The 21,062-nt window shown below is 47.0% G+C and overlaps 1 protein-coding gene across 1 annotated transcript in view; it reads right to left on the minus strand.

Annotated features, from left to right (window-relative positions):
• The window catches only part of LOC134910242 (cytochrome P450 1B1-like), a 42,465-nt gene extending 21,787 nt beyond the window's left edge, over positions 1-20,678 (minus strand). The window contains exon 1 of the mRNA XM_063918058.1: positions 18,775-20,678. Coding sequence (XP_063774128.1) covers positions 18,775-19,853 — 1,079 coding nt within the window. The 5' untranslated portion in view covers positions 19,854-20,678. The remainder of the gene's footprint in view (positions 1-18,774) is intronic.
• Between the last annotated feature and the right edge of the window lie 384 nt (positions 20,679-21,062).

Consider the following 21,062-nt stretch of genomic DNA (forward strand, 5'->3'; position numbering starts at 1 on the left):
CCCCCTGCAGCCTAACCCTAGTGCCTAACCCTAACCATAAACCCAGTATTTATGGCTGGGATTATGACTGTCAGGATCCCAACTGTCCTGACCGTATCCCTCACAAAAGTATTTAGAGAATTACGTTGAGATGTTTGCTCCAGTAGTCAAGAAGACTACAACAGATCTTTTCTTTGTGACATTCATAAAGACAATACAAGTGAAAGATGAGCACTCTCAGCCTTTGTGTAATCTTCCATCTGAACTAACAGGTCTCCATGTGAATCTGGGGAGATTCGGATTCTTGACTCCAGCACCAAACTGATGGATGTGGCCCAGCTTGGCACCAATTTATGATCCAGACTGCCAGTGCTCATGGGTAAAGCATCAGGATGAGCCCATAGGAAGTCTGCTAAAGACCAACTAAGATATGTAGGATTTAATACAGGTCACGCTCTACATAAGGAAAGAACTGAAGTGGGAATATTGGTTGGTTCATGGTCATCACTTGGCAGATATCGGGTATTTTTTTGTCCAGAATAAATTCCCAGACTTTGCTCATAGTGATCAACAATAAAAATATCATGAAGATCTAATCACTTTTTTGATGAAAGGACTGTAAATGGCATGAAAGGTGTTTTTTTTTTTTTTATGGCTCAATTCAATATTACATATTTGAATCATTTGATAAATGCTACTTGGCCACTGACATGAGTATGTGAACTGTTTGTGGAAGGACATTTTCATACAAAATGAACTTTGAAATTGTAATGAATTTTGCAGACATATATTTTCTACCTATTACCCAAATGCCATAGTAGCCTGTGAAAACACGTTGATTTTTTTTTTTTGTATAGACAATTATGGCAAGTTTTCCATCTAGGTTTATTGTTTCAAAAGGTTTGGGAATGTATTGTAGTGCCTATTTCTTTTTATTTTATTACTATTACTTATTGCTTTATCTTTTTACTTTTGCTTGAACATTTTTTTTTCATTGGCAAAGATGTGCTTGTTTATTTTACTAATTCATTCCCAGGGATTAAACTTTCTGAGTGTGCCCAGTTTGCGGTGAACTTTTTATCCTCGGATATGTCTCTTGGCACCTTTCCCAGAGTATGGTGTTACCTAATATTAAACTACTGTAAATGCAAGTTCTGTCTGCATACCACAAAACACAACCCAGTAGTGTGTGTGCATAAGCAACCCCTTTAACAAGACATTGTGTTAAGCAGACCAAGTTAGATGTTGCCCTATTGTTGCTGGTTGCGAAGGGGCCCCCATAACAGTTCAAGCTTGAGGGCCCCAAAAATGTAGGTCCATCACTGGATGTACTAAGTTTTGGATAAAGAGGCAGACTACCAACCAAACAGCTTCTAACTGCCATTTTTCAAACACAGCCTGTAACATAGCAGTTAGGAGCTGAATGGTTGATATACTTTATCTCCGTCTGCTTATCTATCTCCAAAGCTTGGTACATAGACCCCAAAGCCTGTAACATGGCAGTTAGGAGCTGATTGACTGGTACTTTATCTCTCTCCACTTTATCACTCTCTAAGGCTTTAGTGTATCTCCCCCCTATGAATCTTGAACAGACAGCATGCATATCCATGGGTATGGGACTCCGGGTCAACACAGTGTATAGATCTACACCTATTGGTCGACAGTGGCTAGGTCGACAGTGGCCATTATGTCAACATGAACAAGGTCGACATGGAAAAAGGTCGACATGAATTTTTATGTTTTTTTGGTGTAATTTTCTCCGTAAAGTGACGGGGAACCCCAACTAGTGCACAATGTCCCCTCACATGGCTCATGAGCTACGGGCAACGTGCCTCTCTCCGCTACCGCTGTGCTCGGCACAGTTTACCGTTCTCAACTGTAGTCCACGTGGATCGTAAAGTATGAAAAAGTTTACAATTTTTTTAAAAATTAATGTTGACCTTTTTCCATGTCGACCTTGTTCATGTAAACCTAATGGTTGTGTGAACCTATTTCCTGTGTCGACCTAATGTGTGTCGACCAATAGTTGTTGAACTAGACCAGTGGTTTCCAAACATTTTTGAATCACGGCGCTCTAGAATATCAGAATTTTTTCACGGCACCCCTAGGCCAAAAATTTCTTATTGAGAAATTTAGAAAGAAATATTACATTAATTAGATTGCGTTTATATGTCATCCTTAGAGTCAGTTGTGTGGCGAGGGACAAGATTTGCTTCTGTTTGGCCACATATTTTATGACTGGCAGCCACCAGCACTGGATTTGCCTATTATATTGACCATGAATAATTTGAGTTGGTCCTGGACCACCAACCCAGGGCACCCCTGCAAGTGTTCCGAGGTACCCCAGGGAGCCACGGCACACAGTTTGGGAACCACTGACCTAGACAGTGTTGACCTAGAGTCCGGGTACCCATATCCACAATTCTCCAAAGTAACACCAAGGATCATTGTGTATACCAGCTGTTTTGTGCAACTACAATCAAGAACATCATTTAAATGAAAATTTGCATAAATTATAGTTCTGTCTTTAAATGTATCAGCTGCACTCTGCAGAATCATGTATCACATGTGTGACTGGTATGCAAGGATACTAAAAGCTTGGACAAACATGAAACAATAGTGTAATCTCAGTCATCTCCCCTGGATTTTTTTCTGAGGGTTAATTTAATTAAAAGAGGTCATTTATCAAAGTCTTTAAGCAGATACCAAAGCAACTATTTGATGAACATTATGAGTTTCCCTGTGGATTTGCAGCCTATAGCTAAGTTGGCTATGGGAGTTTCCCATTAACAGGATGAATAAAACGATCACTAAAATAATGAAAGCTTGTGGACTGCACTGAAGGAAATGAAAGGAAATAGTACAATTGCTCGAAAAGAGATCTACTTCAGAGAGACAGGAGTGATAGATACTATTGGCTAAAGTTTTTCATTTAGTTAAAGTGTCTTAAAACAACACTATAAGGAATAACTATAGAAGAATACTGTTTTATGTTTCATGCTTGTAAATATTAGGCATGTTTAAGTGCAAAGTTTCCGCTAAACTAGTGGTTCTAAACTTCAAATCTCAAGTATCCACAACAATTCATGTTTTCAGGATTTCTGTCTGTGGAAGCAGGTGGGATAATTACTGATCAGTGATGTGACAAGTTGCGATTGGGATAGAAAACTAGCCCTGGAAGATTATGGGAGCAACCCTAATGGGGGTGGGGTCTTTTAAGGCGGTGGGGTCCCTCACATACTTGCCTACTCTCCCGGAATGGCCGGGAGGCTCCTGAAAATCGGGTGGACAAGTCTCCCGATTTTTCTGTTCCCCCCTGCCTGGCTGCCCACTTCGAGAGTAAAGTGAGCGGTCTGGACAGTCGATGATGCAATTCTTGTTGAATCACGTCATCATAGTCATGCCCCCTGCTCTAAAATGCCGGTTATACCGGCATTACAGAGCGGGTGGAGTGGCTTTAATGTTGTGACAATTGTCGGAGTCAGAAAATATTACAACACACACATTACGTACAAACACCACATAGATGGCGTCCGTGTGCGTACGTGTTCGGCTGTGCATGCACATATTCACAAATTGCGTATGGTCGCTCCCGCGGTCCTGCGCATTAGAGCGTGGTATGAGTAATTACAGTGGAATTTGTACTCGCATGGAAAAGCCACAAAGACATATCATAATTCTAATCTATATATTGCATAAATCCCACACTGTCTGATTCCTCTTCTAAATAACATGAAGATTGGTCACACATAAATTAAACTCCCAGAGACTAAAATACAATTTGCCTTATTTACACTAAGCTTTGACATTCTATGAAGAAGGCAAATACGTTTGTTCACCCCTGTTATACTAGGGTAGCTTAGTTTCTATTGAAAGCAATAAGTACTGGATTGTCATTGTCTTACCTGAAGACAAAACAAACAAAGAGACAATACCCAGGAACCTAGGCTGAGAGAACTCAATTAGCAATAGCTAACAAAAATACAGACCAGACATTTAGAAATCTGAGATATTAACATTCATAGTCTAAACTCTTGGAGATGTATGTGTTTGTATATATATATATATATATATATATATATAATTCCTAACAAATTGTAATAGCAGGAGTGGTGTGTGTATGTGTGTATATATATATAGATATATATATAGATATATATATATATGTGGATATATGTATATCTTGAGGATGGAAATAGATAATCATATCATGTGTGGGATCATATTGTTCAGAGTCACGTAAACATTCATCTGGTGGGAATAAGAATATTATTATATATTACCACATTAAGTTATTAATAATACCAGATTTATGTATGATTAATGTGATGGGTTTAACTGATCATGGGGCGGGAACTCAGATGCAAACAACAGAAATCACATTTCAAGTCTTAGCCATTGCCCACTTCTTGAGCTGACCAATGATCCCCGGTGCACAGGATATGTCCCACCCCCGAACCAATGGAAGAAGAGCACACAGTGTCTATTGTATTATGTTCTGATCTACTGTATAAAGAGCCAGCTGCATGCCAGGTCACTATCACAGACTCTAAAAGTTATCTATCTAGATGACCGAGGACCAGACTGGGTAGCGCGGTGAAAACCAAACAAGTATGTACCATTGACTGTAGCCATTATTCTTTTGTATTGTATTGTTTTGTTATTGTAACCCCCTATCAGTAATAATATGTTGTGGTGTCGGAACCCAGCATTTTAAATACAATCTGGTGTCGTGTTTTCCTTTCCCTGCTAAGGTATTAAAGTGTATTTACAGCCACTCGGGCTGCTGCATTGTGCTAACAGCGTATAGGCCTGTGTACGCAAACTGTGTAGTCACTACGCCCTTTAGGCGTACGTACGCAGAGTGCGTACACTGTGCGACTTTGTGTACGTAAGGTTTGTGAATAATATAAAGGTGAAAGGTTAATTATAGTGGCCGCAGCGGCTCCATTTAAAGTGTATGAAATGTCTTTTTAAAGTGTTGCTTTTAGTCCTGTATGTAAAGAAGCATTTACACAATGTAACCCCGCCCTCGTACCGCCTTCGCCCCACCCCGTTCTGCCTCCTCCCCACCCCCTCTTCTCATCATTGTCCTGCCCCGCCCCTCCACTGAGCCGACCTTGCATCTCTCTCTATGAGAGAGCTGCCAGAAAGTATGTAAGCATGGTCCCTCATCACAGGGCCTGATTCTGAATTGGACACATTTGGTCCTTCCTTAAGTCTTTGGCTGTAGTTGCATCTGCAACTTTATGCTAATGCTGCTACAGGGCCCTTTCCTGGTTTACATCTGTGCATCCAAATACGCAAGCACTGAGATGCCCACTGTCAGTGTCTACAGGCACTGCAATCAAGCTGTGTGTGCCTTTAGATGCCACCATCAGTTGCACCACTGAAACTTTCAACAGGCCTATGCTAGGTGCAGGTCATCCGTCTGAGTATGGCCTCCAATAAGAGCGATTCACACGCTCATCAATGCACCCATGTCACTCCTAAAACACTCCAATACTATGTTGCATCTGTATCTGGTTAGCAGTGGCAAACTCACGATTTGCATGGGGGGGTTTCCAGAACTGGGTGGAGCCAAGCACAGGGGTGGGGACTGAGGTGACCCAGTATATGCTGGGTCCGTAAAACTAGTGTGTCTGTGTATATATATATATATATATCTACACATATATATACCATATATACACCTATGTATATATTTATTTACATATACACATAGCATATTAAACATGCATATATATATACACACACACACACACACACACACACACACACACACACACACACACACACAGTACACGTATATATAAGCATGTATATATATCATATGTGTGTGTGTTTATATGTATGTATGTATATACATGTGTATATATATGTATGCACAAATTGCACATGGATATATATGTACTATAATTAAAATAAAGTAAACTTTTATTAAGCACTTACAAGTGCCACCAGGAAGAAAGCAGGCTGCAGAGGATGCTAGACAGCCATTAATAATACTCATGCAGCAAAAAAAAAAATGTGTTTTTTTTTGGTGGAGGGGGGTTTCTGGGTGCTCAGAAACCCCCCTGGGTGCGCCACTGGTTAGCCAACCCTCTGTAGCAGCCTGGGAATTCCCAACACATTCCTAATACACTTCTTGGTGCATACTCCTGAATCTGTACTGCAACTCTGTTCAAACACCATCGGGACACGTGTGGTGCAACTCAGATGCATGCACAGATGAAAACATTGCACAAGAAAAAAAATAAAACACTTTGGCCCCCTACAGAAAATAATAAAAAACTGTCTCCTACAGAAAACAATGAAACACGATGGGGAAGATGTATTAATCCATGGAGAGATAAACTGGAGAGAAAGTACCAATCAATCAACTCCTAACTGCCATTTTACAGACTTAAAAACACAAATTGGCCCCCAAAGGGAAAAATTTAAACAAATTGGCCTCCACAGGAAAAAAACATACATAATTGCCCCAAGTGCCCCTTAAAAGACTACAGGTTAAGACGAGAGCAATGTGTATTGAGCTGTTTAGCTCCAGGCACAAGAGCTGTAGTTTATTTTGGGTAATATATGTCCCTGAGCTGGGGGGAGGGAAAGGGTACTGTAAGTCTTTGGGGCCGGGTTAGGGTGGGATGTATACGTCTATGGAGTCGTGAGTAGTGTATGTCCCTGGGCTCATGACAGAGCAACAGCCGGACCGGGGTCAATGCGGAGATCAGGTGACAGCTGGAGAGTGGACAATGCTGAGTTGTGGTGACAGCTGGGGAGGGAAAGTGTTGAGATGGCATGGGAGCTGGGGAGGGGACATTGCTGAGATGATGTGGGAGCTAGGTAGGAGACGGTGCTGAGATGAGGTGACAGCTGTGGAGGTGAAGGTGCTGAGATGGGGTGATAGCTGGGTTGGGGACAATGCTCAGATGGGGTGGGAGCTGGTCAGGAGACAATGCTGAGATGAGAATGCTAGGGAGAGAACTGTGCTGAGATGGGGTGACAGCTGGGGAGGTGATGATGCGGAGATGGGGTAACAGCAGGGCAGTGTCAGGAATCGACTTACCAGGCTGACATCCGTCCGCCGCTGCGGACTCCGTCCTGGCTCCCTGCGGTCACCTGTCACCTATGCCCCTGCCATGGGACATCATCAAGGGCCTGGGAACACTCCTGAGACAGCGGGCATGTAGCGCGCCGCGTCCCTGCTAGGCCGCAGCGTGGGCGCCGCCATGACAGTCTGTAAACAGCCAGTATACTGCGGCCAATCCGGTGCTTGGCCGCACCCACTTTCCTTCACTCATCCAATCCCTGTGCACCATGGGGTACATAAGAGACTGCAGGATCAGTCTGCAGGCATCCTGGACTTTGTGTCACTCCAGCGACCCATGTGAAAGGATCTGTTCCTGTTCCTCCTGTGTTCCTGGTTCTCTGGTTAAGAACTTGTACTCCTGGTTACTCTGCACAGCTCCGTGGAACTTCAAGGCCCAGCAATACCTGCAACCTGCAAACAAGGCTTCACACTCATCACCACCTTGTGTGCTTCAGCCTGCAGTTGAAGACTGACTCCAGGTGTGTTTCATTCCTCCACCTGTGATACAGCTTGCTGCTGCCAGTGCCTCATCACCTGCACTGTGAAGTCAGACTCCTGCCTCTGCTCAGGTTTGCCATTTCCACCTTGCTGCCTAAGTTTCCTGTTTTAAAACCTGCACTGGTTTCCAAACCAGAACCATTTCACAAACACTTGTTCTTCTGTTTATATATTACCGGATATTATTTTCTCAAGTCATCTGTCATCCATTGCCATAGACTTTCAGTTATCATACTGAGTGATTGACTTTATTCATCTGTTATTATTGTTTCTGCTACCATTCTGTGTTATATCATCTGCCAAATAAAATACCATTGCGCTCATGCGCAGGAACGTTATCCAGCCTCCTCGTTTTCTCCCATCTACCTCCACTGACCCACTAGCGCCCCCTCCGGGGACACAGCCCAAACACAATCTGACAGTAAGTCCAGGATCGATGGACTCGGATGGTGGACGGAGTGTGGGGTCAGAGGCCTTGCAAAATCTGGTCTCCCGTCTGGATGGTCAAGAGGTTGCGCAGCAGCAGATGCTTCAATTCCTGCAAGGGATGTCCTCCCGATTAGATACACTACAGCAATCCCTGCCTAGTGTACTCTCTCCTACTGTTCCTGTTACTCCAGCACCTGCCAGTGCTGTGAGTTCTTCTATGCCGGCTGCATCAGCTCCAGTGTCACGTCTGCATCTGCCCGTGCCGAGCAAGTATGATGGCAGTCCTAAGTTATGTCGCGGGTTTCTCAATCAATGTGAAATACAGTTTGAGTTATTGCCACATAATTTCCCCACGCCAAGATCCAAGGTTGCCTACATCATCTCCTTACTCTCTGGATCTGCTCTGAGTTGGGTGTCTCCTCTGTGGGAACGTGCTGACCCTCTGATTAACAACTACACAGACTTCGTGTCAATCTTCAGACGGATCTTTGACGAGCCTGGTCGTGCGACATCAGCTTCGGCAGACCTGATCCAACTTCGTCAAGGTACCCGAAGCATGGGACAATATGTCATCCAGTTCCAGACGTTGGCTGCAGAGGTTCAGTGGAACAACCAAGCTCTGGTAGCAGCTTTCTGGCACGGACTCTCGGATCGGATCAAGGATGAACTGGCGACCCGTGACATTCCTGTTCAACTGTCTGATTTGATCTCCCTGTGCATTAAGTTGGACTCTCGCATCCGCGAACGCAATAATGAACGCGCTCGGAGTGAGCCACGCAGATCAAGGTTCATACCTTCTGTACAGTTCCAGTCTCCCTCTTCTGACGAGCCTATGCAGATAAATAGGTCCCGCCTAACTCCTGAAGAGCGGGCAAGAAGAATACGTGAGAGACTCTGCCTATACTGTGCTGCTGCGGGCCATCAGATTAACTCCTGCACGGTGCGTTCGGGAAACGCCAGATCCTGACTTGTAAGGGAGGAGTCAAGTTAGGATCTTTCAGTCAAGCTCCTTCTCAACAAGACCTCATCCTTCCAGTGATGCTAGAGACTCCAGTTGGGCTCCAGTCTGCGTCAGCATTAGTGGACTGCGGTGCTGCAGGAAACTTTATCACCCAAGCTGCGGTAAATAAATTTTGCCTATCTACCTGTGAACTTTCTTGTCCAGTTTACATTACTGCTGTGGATGGTAGTCGAATCTCCAAGGGGAACATTTCTCATCAAACTGTTCCAGTGGTTCTGGGAGTTGGATTTCTCCATTTTGAACTGATCAAGTTTCTGGTCATCCCTCAAGCCACCCAGGAGATTGTCTTGGGCATGCCCTGGCTCCAGCTACATAATCCACAGTTTGACTGGTCAACGTTGCAGCTTACCTCATGGGGTTCACATTGTCATCAATCCTGCTTAGCCCAAGTGTGTCCCATTAAGTCTACCGAAGTAAAGACACAGTCAAGTCTCCCAGCAGCTTATCAAGACTTCTCAGACGTCTTCTGTGAAAAGGCTGCTGATATCCTGCCGCCCCATAGGGAATGGGATTGTCCCATCGATCTTCTTCCTGGCAAGAAGCCACCTAGGGGGCGCACCTACCCGTTGTCTGTTCCTGAAACTGAGGCGATGAGTAATTACATCAGAGAGAATCTTCAGAAGGGATTCATCCGTCCGTCATCATCTCCCGCTGGTGCAGGTTTCTTCTTTGTTAAAAAGAAGGATGGAGGACTGCGTCCATGCATTGACTATCGGGGTCTCAATGACATTACTATCAAGAATAGTTATCCATTACCACTCATTACCGAATTATTTGACAGAGTTAAAGGAGCCCGCATCTTCACTAAGTTAGATCTCCGCGGTGCCTATAATCTCATCAGAATCCGGAGTGGTGACGAGTGGAAGACAGCTTTCAACACTCGAGATGGCCATTATGAATACCTGGTAATGCCATTTGGGTTGAGTAATGCTCCAGCAGTGTTCCAACACTTTGTGAACGAAATCTTTCGTGATGTCCTGTATAAGTACCTCGTTGTTTACTTAGATGATATCCTTATCTTCTCCCAAGACCTTCCATCTCATCGTCTACAAGTTTGTGAAGTTCTCCGACGTCTTCGTGAGAACCGGCTCTACGGGAAACTATCTAAATGCACCTTTGAAGTTCCCTCTATACCCTTCCTGGGTTATATAATTTCCGGATCGGATCTTCAGATGGACCCGACAAAATTGGAAGCTATTGCCAATTGGTCCATTCCAAACTCTCTCAAGTCTATCCAGCGATTCCTGGGTTTCGCCAACTACTATAGAAAATTTATTCGAGGATTCTCCACTCTCATCGCTCCTATTACCAACCTGACTCGGAAAGGGGCAGACCATTCCAACTGGTCAGAAGAAGCCTTGGCAGCCTTCCAGAAGATCAAGCTAGCCTTTATGTCTGCTCCAGTGCTGTCTCAGCCAGATGTCAACAGACCATTCGAGTTGGAGGTAGATGCCTCTACAGTTGGGGTTGGAGCTGTTCTCTCCCAGAAGGGATCCGATGGGAAAGTCCATCCTTGTGGATTTTATTCTCGAAAGTTTCTTCCTGCAGAAGCTAACTACTCCGTGGGAGATCAAGAACTACTGGCGATCAAGCTGGCTCTCGAGGAATGGAGATATCTCCTAGAAGGGGCCAAACATCCGTTTAATATCTACACGGATCATAAAAACCTGCTATATTTAAAGGCAGCTCAGTGCCTTAACCCTCGCCAGTCCAGGTGGGCTATGTTTTTCTCACGTTTTAATTTCAAGCTTCATTTCCGCCCAGGTTCGCAGAATGTGAAAGCCGACGCGTTATCCCGATCCATGGAATCTGAAGAAGGAACATCTGACTCAGTGCCACATTCCATCCTGAGCCCCGTGGTTTTCGCTGCATCTCAAGTCTCCCCAGCTCCTCCTCCTGGTAAGACTTTTGTTTCCCCAGATCTCCGTCCCAAGTTGCTATCTTGGGCCCATCAATCCAAGTTCACTGGTCATCCTGGGGTCCTGAAGACCTTCAAGTTCCTTTCTGCTACATATTGGTGGCCAAAGATGAAAATGGACATCCAGGATTTCGTGGCATCCTGTCCTAAATGTGTGCAGCACAAGACTCCTCGTCAGTCTCCAGCAGGTCAGTTACAACCACTGTCTATCCCTAGTCGTCCCTGGTCACACCTGTCCATGGATTTTATCACCGACCTTCCTCCTTCTCAAGGACATAATACCATTTGGGTTGTAGTGGACAGATTCACCAAGATGGCTCATTTTGTTCCTCTCCAGGGTCTCCCTTCTGCCCCAAAACTTGCCCAAATCTTCCTACGGGAGATTTTCCGCTTACATGGTTTACCCTCTGAAATAATATCTGACCGGGGGGTACAGTTTGTAGCGAGGTTTTGGAGGGCCCTCTGTTCTGCCATGCAGGTCAAACTGAAGTTTTCATCTTCATACCATCCTCAGACGAATGGGCAGACAGAGAGGGTCAATCAAGAACTTGAGACTTTTTTAAGATTATATGTTTCATCTTCCCAGGATGACTGGTTCGATCTGCTCCCATGGGCCGAGTTTGCCCACAACTTTCGATACCATACTGCCACTGAAACGACACCATTCTTTGCAGTATATGGGCAACATCCCCGTGTACCTGATTTCCAAGAACTCCCTCATATGGATGTTCCTGCTGCCACTACTGCTCTGACTCAGTTTTCATCTATTTGGAGAAAAATTCACGTTTCCCTCAAAAAGGCCTCCAGTCGGTACAAGGTCTTTGCCGACCGCAAGAGACGTGCGGTTCCCCATTTGAAACCTGGGGACAAGGTTTGGCTATCAACCCGTAACCTCCGTCTCAGGGTCCCATCCATGAAGTTTGCACCACGCTTCATTGGTCCTTACCCTGTCGAAAGAGTCATCAACCCAGTGGCCTATAAATTAAAGTTACCATCTTCCCTTCGTATACCTAACGCTTTTCATATTTCTCTCCTCAGACCTCTAGTCCTAAACCGCTTTCAGAATACTCTTCCAGTAGGTCCCAAGGTTCGAACTCAGCGGGGCGTGGAATTCGAGATCAACAAAATTCTGGACTCCCGTTGTCGGTATGGACGTCTCCAGTACCTGGTCGATTGGTCCGGTTATGGCCCAGAGGAGAGAAGTTGGGTGAATTCGTCCGACGTCCATGCTCCTAGGTTGGTCCGTGTCTTCCACAGCACTCATCCCTCCAAACCACGTGGGTGTTCGGTGTCCACCCCTAAAGGAGGGGGTACTGTCAGGAATCGACTTACCAGGCTGACATCCGTCCGCCGCTGCGGACTCCGTCCTGGCTCCCTGCGGTCACCTGTCACCTATGCCCCTGCCATGGGACATCATCAAGGGCCTGGGAACACTCCTGAGACAGCGGGCATGTAGCGCGCCGCGTCCCTGCTAGGCCGCAGCGTGGGCGCCGCCATGACAGTCTGTAAACAGCCAGTATACTGCGGCCAATCCGGTGCTTGGCCGCACCCACTTTCCTTCACTCATCCAATCCCTGTGCACCATGGGGTACATAAGAGACTGCAGGATCAGTCTGCAGGCATCCTGGACTTTGTGTCACTCCAGCGACCCATGTGAAAGGATCTGTTCCTGTTCCTCCTGTGTTCCTGGTTCTCTGGTTAAGAACTTGTACTCCTGGTTACTCTGCACAGCTCCGTGGAACTTCAAGGCCCAGCAATACCTGCAACCTGCAAACAAGGCTTCACACTCATCACCACCTTGTGTGCTTCAGCCTGCAGTTGAAGACTGACTCCAGGTGTGTTTCATTCCTCCACCTGTGATACAGCTTGCTGCTGCCAGTGCCTCATCACCTGCACTGTGAAGTCAGACTCCTGCCTCTGCTCAGGTTTGCCATTTCCACCTTGCTGCCTAAGTTTCCTGTTTTAAAACCTGCACTGGTTTCCAAACCAGAACCATTTCACAAACACTTGTTCTTCTGTTTATATATTACCGGATATTATTTTCTCAAGTCATCTGTCATCCATTGCCATAGACTTTCAGTTATCATACTGAGTGATTGACTTTATTCATCTGTTATTATTGTTTCTGCTACCATTCTGTGTTATATCATCTGCCAAATAAAATACCATTGCGCTCATGCGCAGGAACGTTATCCAGCCTCCTCGTTTTCTCCCATCTACCTCCACTGACCCACTAGCGCCCCCTCCGGGGACACAGCCCAAACACAATCTGACAGGCAGGGGACAATGCTGATACGGCATGACAGCTGGGGAGGGAACAGGGCTCAGATGGGATAACAGCTGGGGAGGGGACGTTGCTGAGATGGCGTGGAAGCTGGGGAGGAAAACAAACTAACAAAACATGACCTGATTGGTTAATGTTTAAATTATACAACTAAATGCAATGTTAGACAATGGATCCTTCTGTCTATTATTAATGTTTTATCTATTCAAATAACTGTGCAAGTTCACAGAGTACCCATTAAGGGTCTGTCTTCATCGGTGGTTTGGTTTAAGACAGATCTGCTCGAAATATTGAACACTATGGGGTATACTTACTAATCTGAGGGTTCTTTGATCTGGAGATGCTGCCCATGGCAACCAATCAGATTGTACTCAACATTTATCTAGCACCTTCTAGAAGATAATAGCTAAAATGTGATTGGTTGCTACGGGCAACACTTCCAGTTCTAAAAACCCGCACTTTAGTAAAAATATTCCTACTAAGTGATTCATCGCACCCTACGGGCGCTCTTCACACCGTCGTAAGGGGCTATGCCCCCTTAACCCTTGCACAACCTTGTGGCGCGCAGTATTTGTATTACCGCCAATCATAATTGTGTGAGTGGTTAAATATTGCACGGACAAAGGGCTTGTGATGGTTAAGGGGTCGTAGCCCCTTGCAACAGCGTGAACAGCGCACGTGGGGCCTGATGAATCACCTAGTAGGTGCTGTGGTTAGGGGAGTGGCGGGTGCGGGGGAGATGCGGTTGGGGGAGTGGGTCCAGGGGAGAGGCGGGTGGGGGAGGGGCAGTTGCGGGGGTGATGCGGGTGGGGCTGGTGCAGCAGGTGGAAGAGGGACGGTGCGTGGGTGCAGCGGGTGGGGGTCCGGAGCCACCGCGGGTGAGGGACGGGCACTCTTCACACCGTCATAAGGGGCTACGCCCCCTTAACCCTTGCACGACCTTGTGGAGCGCAATATTTGTATTACCTCAAATCATAATTGTGTGAGTGGTTAAACATTGCATGGACAAAGGGCGTGTGATGGTTAAAGGGTCGTAGCCCCTTACAACGGCGTGAAAAGCACACACAGTGGTTGGGGGAGTGGCGGGTGCGGGGGAGACATAGATGGCGGAGGGGGTCCAGGTGAGACGCGGGTGGGGGTAGGGTAGTTGCGGGGGTGACGCGGGTGGGGGAGGGGCTGGTGCAGTGGTGCCATGGGTGGGAGAGGGGGTCTGGAGCCAACACGGGTGGGGGAGTGGTGGTTGCGGTGGTGCCGCAGGTGGAGGAGGGGTGGGTGTGGTGGTGCCGTGGGTGGGGGAGGGGTGGGTGTGCGGGTTCTGCTGGTGGGGGAGGGGAGAGTGCAAGGGTGCTGCGGATGGGGAAGGGATTTGGAGCCAGTGCGGGTGGTGGAGGTGGGGGGGGCTGCCACGGATGGGGCCCGGAGGTACTGCGAGTGGAGGAGGGGCGGGTAATGCTTCTCCTCCTGGAAGCAGCTAAGCTGCTGTCCTCCTTTTGGCAGTGGCTCTCCCGGAGACTCGCACAGCAGCCAAGCAGCCAGTCACTATTGTTAGCGCCGATGTCCCAACGCGCCGCATTACAGGGAAGAAGATGCACTGAATAAACTACAGCTCCCAGCAGCCCTTAACGCTGGAATGCTTTGGCACTAAGGGATGCTGGGAGCTGTAGTTTATTTAGTGCATCTACTTCCCTGTAATGCGACGCGTTGGGACACCGGCGCTAACAATAGTGACTGGCTGGCAGAACTGGCTGAATCAATGTAAAAGGTGAGAGTGCTGTGCAGTGCATTGTCAGTGACCCACTGTACTGCACATTACTGTCACCTTTTACATTGATTCAGCGTCCAGACATTACCGTCAGCGATATCACCCACTCTATCCGTTACATTAGCCATCTCGGGGCTTCCAGACCGGCAGCCCAAGTGCTGTGTTGCGGAGTCAGGGCCTATGGGGATCTGGGTGCGGCTGTGGCGGGGAGGCACTTCTGTGACATCACGCGCAGAGGAGGCTCCGGGGCTCAGAGAGTATGCGGCGCAGGGAGGGCTATGAAAGCCTTCCGCTGCACCGCTTTCATACACTCATATGCCGGTGGCCGCAGCAGCTTTCTTTCCTCCTGCGCCGCGGCTAGGGAGTGGGGATTGTTGATGCCGGAGGGGGCAGGCGGACTGGCAGCAGGACATAGGATGCTGCAGTAAAAGGTCCCCCCCCTATCTACAGTGCAGAGACTTGCTGCAGATGCAGTGGCATACCCTCCAACTGTACCTTTTTGGCAGGTACAATACCTTTTTTTTATGGTCTGTACCGTTCTTTGGCTGCCCAAAATTCCATTGAAAGTATAGGAAAAGTGGCGTGGTCACGCCACTTGACCCGTGGCCACGTCCGCTTTTCGAATTTGTCCCGATTTTTATGTGTAAATTGATGGAGGGTATGTTGCTGCAGATACAGTGGGCCTATTTTGGGGTGTGGACCTGGAGCTGCAGCTCCATCAGCTCCATTGTTAATCCTGCTCTGGGAACACACAGCAGCCAAAGGGCAGAGCCTCCCATTGGATGTAACCTGTGTGGGAGGGCGTTTCTCGCCCAATCAGCTGTGGACTGGGTGTGATAGACCTGCTGCTAACCCAATGAGAGCTCCTAGCCATGCCCAGCATTATCCACACAGTCACAGAGTCACAGATCTGGGCTATTATATAGGAGATTTTGCCTATGGTGCAGGTCCTGTGATCTGGACTCACCAGGAATGAACCCCAGAATAAAACTTTCAGTGCCAGTGAGTATAGATAAAGTATTCCTCATAATAAACAAAACACTATTTCTAGGTCTACTTCATCTGCACGTATCTTCTGGTGAATAGTGCAGAAAGACACACCATGTATAACCATCTAGAGAACAAGTACTTAGAGCATCTACGTCTCATTGTAAATTCTCTAATGCTCATTTATTTGTGATGCCAAGCTTATGCAACTGATCAAACTGGAAGCTCTCTATTTATCAAGCAGTGAAACACGAAGGAAAAAATGCTGTTTTGCTGCTTCTCTCAATGGGATGCGGTTAGCATACCAGCGATTGGGATGCTAACAGTTGAAATCCTGGTGCCAGAATCCCGACCCGCAGCAAGAACACCCATGCTGACATGGGAATCCCAACTGCCGGCATTCTGATCGTAACAGTGACGTGCGGTGGGGTGAGGCAGAACCTTTCCTGTCATACTAACGTTTGTGCCAGAACTTTGACTGTAAAGTATAAACTCTCCATATTTCCAAGAGTTTATACTGCTGCAACTGTGTATAATGCCCAGATGTACCCTTTGGCTTCATTATTGTGTATAAATCTGGCTCTGGTGCTAGCCAGTGCCTCCTGAGCCATTTACCTCATCACACTTCCCTGCCCTAACCTTTCCCACTCGCAGCCTAATCCTAACCCTCTCCCCGCATCCTAAAACTAAATCCCCCCACCCCACCCTTGAGACTTACCAGTGCAGTGTCGGCAGTCCTCGATCGTGATTCGGCATGTCTGCATCCAAGCCCCGGCATTTCAATTAATGCTGGGATACCAATGTTGGCATTCCGAGTTGTGTCGGGATTCTGACAGCTGGGATCCTGACTGCATCCCCTAATAGGAGCCTGTCTCTGTGACGTGTTAGAAGTGATTGCTAATGCGATCATTACTACTTTGGGATCCCAGTGCAGTTCTGCACATGCATGCATGCTCTACTGACTATGCATGTGCAAAATGGAGAGTGGTGGGGATGGTTCCCACAGGTCCCTCTGCCAGTACTTTTTGCAGAGTATAGGCTATTGGCTACAAAGGCTATCACCATCTTGAAAACGGCATTAAACACTGAGGTCCGGAATGCTTTGCAACCTATGGGACAGCTTTTGCAATCAAAAACAAGGGATTGCATCATATATCTGAGATATCTACTGTGGTGTTCACCTCCCAAAAACAAAGAAAACCAAAACAAGAACTACCCACAAATATTCCTTGATAAATAGGCCCTTTTACCTATTTTCCTGGGCTTGCTACCGTCAACTGTACACCTCTACGAGGATGGCAGAGTCCCTAAATTTTTTACTGCTAGCTAATTTTTTTTATCCTGACATAGCCAAGCAAATGGGACCAGCATAGCCAGATAGGCTTTGCTGGATCCTCTCCATGTTAAACAACTTTGGGTGTGAAGTAGCCGTGTGGGTTGCCAGCCAAACTATGGCATTTTTTTTTAAGGGGGCAATCACTTACAAGGCAAAACCATGCATGGCCGCCGAACCTGGGCGGCACTACATCCGGCACCATATATACATATAAGCGGACTTCCTCTAAATTCCATTATTATCCAAATATGTATTACTCTGACCAGCAGTGCTGCAAATGAAAGGAACCACTGATTGGGGACTAAACCGATAATAGCTTGCAATTTATTTAAAACTAAAACACCAGGTTATTAAACTGGTGAGACTGAGTGATTTATCCCAGACTGTGAGGGTACATGCACTAAAGACATAACTCTTACCCAAGACTGAAATTATGATTTCATAAAGGTGAAAGTTTTACCCCAGACCGAGCAAGTGATTTACTTGTACACTTTACCCAATACAGAGATGATATATTTACAAAACTGTATTACCCCAGACTGAGAGGATGATTTATTAAAGGTGTATCTTTTTACCTCAGCGTGAGAGGGCAATGTTCTAAATATGAAGGTTTCACACTATACTCAGGGGGTGATTTACTAAAACCTGGACTTATTCCCTAGACTAAGGGGTTAATTTACTAGAATGTGGGTTTATAGAAGTGAAGACGTTGCCATAGCAATGAGATTCTAGCTATTATCTTCTAGAAGGCACTACATAAATGACAAGCAGAGTCTGATTAGTTGCTATGAGCAACATCTCCACTTCTTTAAACCTGCACTTTAGTAAATATACCCCCAAGAGGGTGACTTACAGCTTTACCAGACATGTGGAGCTTAAGCTTTGCCAGAGTGAGAACTTCTAAAAGTCTATGGCTCACCCTAGCTAGATGGATCTGTATCTGCTTTGAAAATCCAGTATGGAAAGGAAAAAATTAAAAATTCTAAAACAATTATTTTAATATTGCACTTGATTGGGAATTGGTTGTAGAAAACACAGGTCTGCAAAAATAGGGTAAAGCTCAGGTACATGACATGCTTCAACTTTTATTTGTATTTGTCTTTTTAAGATAATTGTATTCTTGGCACAGGTATTTTTGTGTCATCTACGAACCCTCTAACTCAGAGGTTCCCAAACGCGGTCCTCAAGGCTCCCCAATGGTCCAGGTTTTAAATGTATCCATGCTTGGCCACAGGTGACTTAATTAGCACCTAAGTCAATTTGATTTAACCATCTGTGCTTAGCCATAGCTATACCTAAATCCTGGACTGTTGGGGTGCCTTGAGGACCGCGTTTGGGAACCTCTGCACTAACTGCTTAATTCTAAAGTGTATAATGACAGGATGACCGGACACAGCTACAGTATATTGTCTCTGGGGATGGAAATACAGTTGGGAGGCAGAACAGTAAATGGCAGGACGGATCCCTTACCTGATCAGAAAGAAGATCAGCCACTGCAGGGATGTGGAGAGAGTGTCCTGGCTGGCCCCAAATATATCACAGACTGTGGCTGGGACGTGCTCAGGCTCCAGCAGGTGTATTCCTCCTGCGTTCCCGTTCTTCACCTCATCCCTCCTTTCTATAGCATGATCCCTGGATGAGGCTCCTGTTCCGTTCATCCCCGGCAGCATATGGATAAAAGCGTCCATCATGTCCCGTGTGAAGTTCCATACAGCCGTCTCTTGGTGCTGCAGGAACTTACTGTGGACAAAGTCATAGAAGTCGTTGTTGACCTGCTGGAAGTCCCTGAATGCCGTCCTGACGGGGTTGGGGAAGTGCTGCAGCCAGGGCATGACATCCACCAGGCTGCCTGCCCCCACCGTCTTACTGAACTTATCGTTGTTGCTGAGCAGCGCCTGGAACTCCAGGTCCGTGTGGTTGTAGCGGCGGCCGAAGCAGACTGCGCTCATCACGTTAGCCACTACCACCACCAGGTGCCTTCCCGGGGCAAAGTATGTGCCCCCCTCTCCCAGGGCGGAGAAAAGGCTGACCAGCTCCCGGGTTTCCCTCAGGATGTGCTGACCCAGACTGCGCTTGGTTTGCAGGTTGTTGGTGGTGAAGACTCTGACTGTGGACTGCGCAATTTTGCGGTGCACTTTCCACCTTTCATTGTAAGCTCCAAAAGCCAAACTGCGTCCTCCTGAGACATACCTGAACGACGGGAACCCCGGGCGCCCCGCAAAGTCCCCCCCTGTGTGCAGCAATGCGTGGCGGATGACCTGGTCTCCGTTCAGCACCACCACTCTCTGGCCGCCCAGCTTGATCTGGAAGATCTCCCCGTATTTTTTGGCCATAGCTACGAAAGTCAGATGAGGCAAGCTGCCGATCTGCATGGCATTGCCGACCAGGGGCCACGGGAAAGGGCCGGGTGGGTGATGCGCTCCGGACCACCAAGGGAAGATCCACAGCTGCAGCCACTTGTAGGCGCAAACGGCAAGCAGTGCGCAGAGTGCGGGGAGCAGCAGGCTGCGCACGGAGGCAGGGGGGAGCTCCTCATACAGCCTCAGCATCTCTAGGTGGACCTGAAGCCAGACACAGCAAATAGGAGGGAAATTAGCAGCGTTTCTAATTAGCTAAACATTAATTGGTGTCATTGTAGCAAGTAAGACACTACCACCGCCTGTGCGCCCTAGCCATTGTGCCGCACCTGCGCATAGACAGAGGTTCCCCCTGATGGCTGCCCCTGTAGGACTGTATAATACAGGTGTATAAGTGATAATGTGACAATGCTACTAGATCTGAATATATATAATTATGGTATATGCGTGACTTTGTCCCACACTGATCCAGGAACACTAGTGGCTGTCACATCTGTCCTGCACACCACGGGTCTATCTACCTGGGCAGGTGACGCTCCCAGCACTTTGTTCGCAGTGATAACACCTGAACTCTCTTCTGAGGCGAGCACTTTAATTAAGCTTCAGAAGCTGTAGCTCCGCTGTAACTCCCAATGCTTCCAGCTGCTACCGGGTATTATATGGTGAGATAGGGATGTTGAGTGGTAGACTATATAGTAGGATTCGGTTGCAGCAGAGTATTTGGGAGAATTCCTTAGAGATGTGTGCGGAGGATGTTGTTCCTAGGAGTCCACAATGGAAGATACTGTAGTTAGACTGCTCAGCATTACCCTTTATATATAAAGCCTCCTCTTGGCCAGCGGTGTGACTGGGTTTCCTCCCCGGGAGGCACTGTCTGGTCACCGCCCAGCTGCTCACTATTGGACCCAGGCTGTTCTGCACTTGCACCCTGCACTGGGGATCTCAGCAGCTCCTGAGGGTGGAGAGAGAGCTGACTTCATCCTAAACTCTATCTCACTTGTCATTGGCTGCTCGGAGAGGTCTCATTATAAGCCACTCTGAGTCATTAAATCCTGCATGGCCCCCTTAGGTGATGTGGGGGATATTGTAATAAAACATCAGCACTCTCCACAGGGTTAAATGACACCTTGGTTATCCTGAATTTGTTTTCCTTTACTGAAGTGCTGTAGGACCGGCAGAGACTGGGGACTGGTGAGATATCCCAATTGTGCGGGGACTGACTTCATACTGTGAAAGTGCATAGGTGGCAGACACTGGAAAGACATAGATCAGGTTCAGGTATATGGGAAACAGGGATGTAACTTAAGGGAGGGTGTTATACAGGGTGGTCTTCAGGTTGCCGAATGTCGGGATCCCAGACATAACTCAGTAAGTGCAATTGTGAATGTCTGAGGCTGCAGC

Source organism: Pseudophryne corroboree, chromosome 4 (genome assembly GCF_028390025.1).
Source record: "Pseudophryne corroboree isolate aPseCor3 chromosome 4, aPseCor3.hap2, whole genome shotgun sequence".
NCBI classification, from domain to species: domain Eukaryota; kingdom Metazoa; phylum Chordata; class Amphibia; order Anura; family Myobatrachidae; genus Pseudophryne; species Pseudophryne corroboree.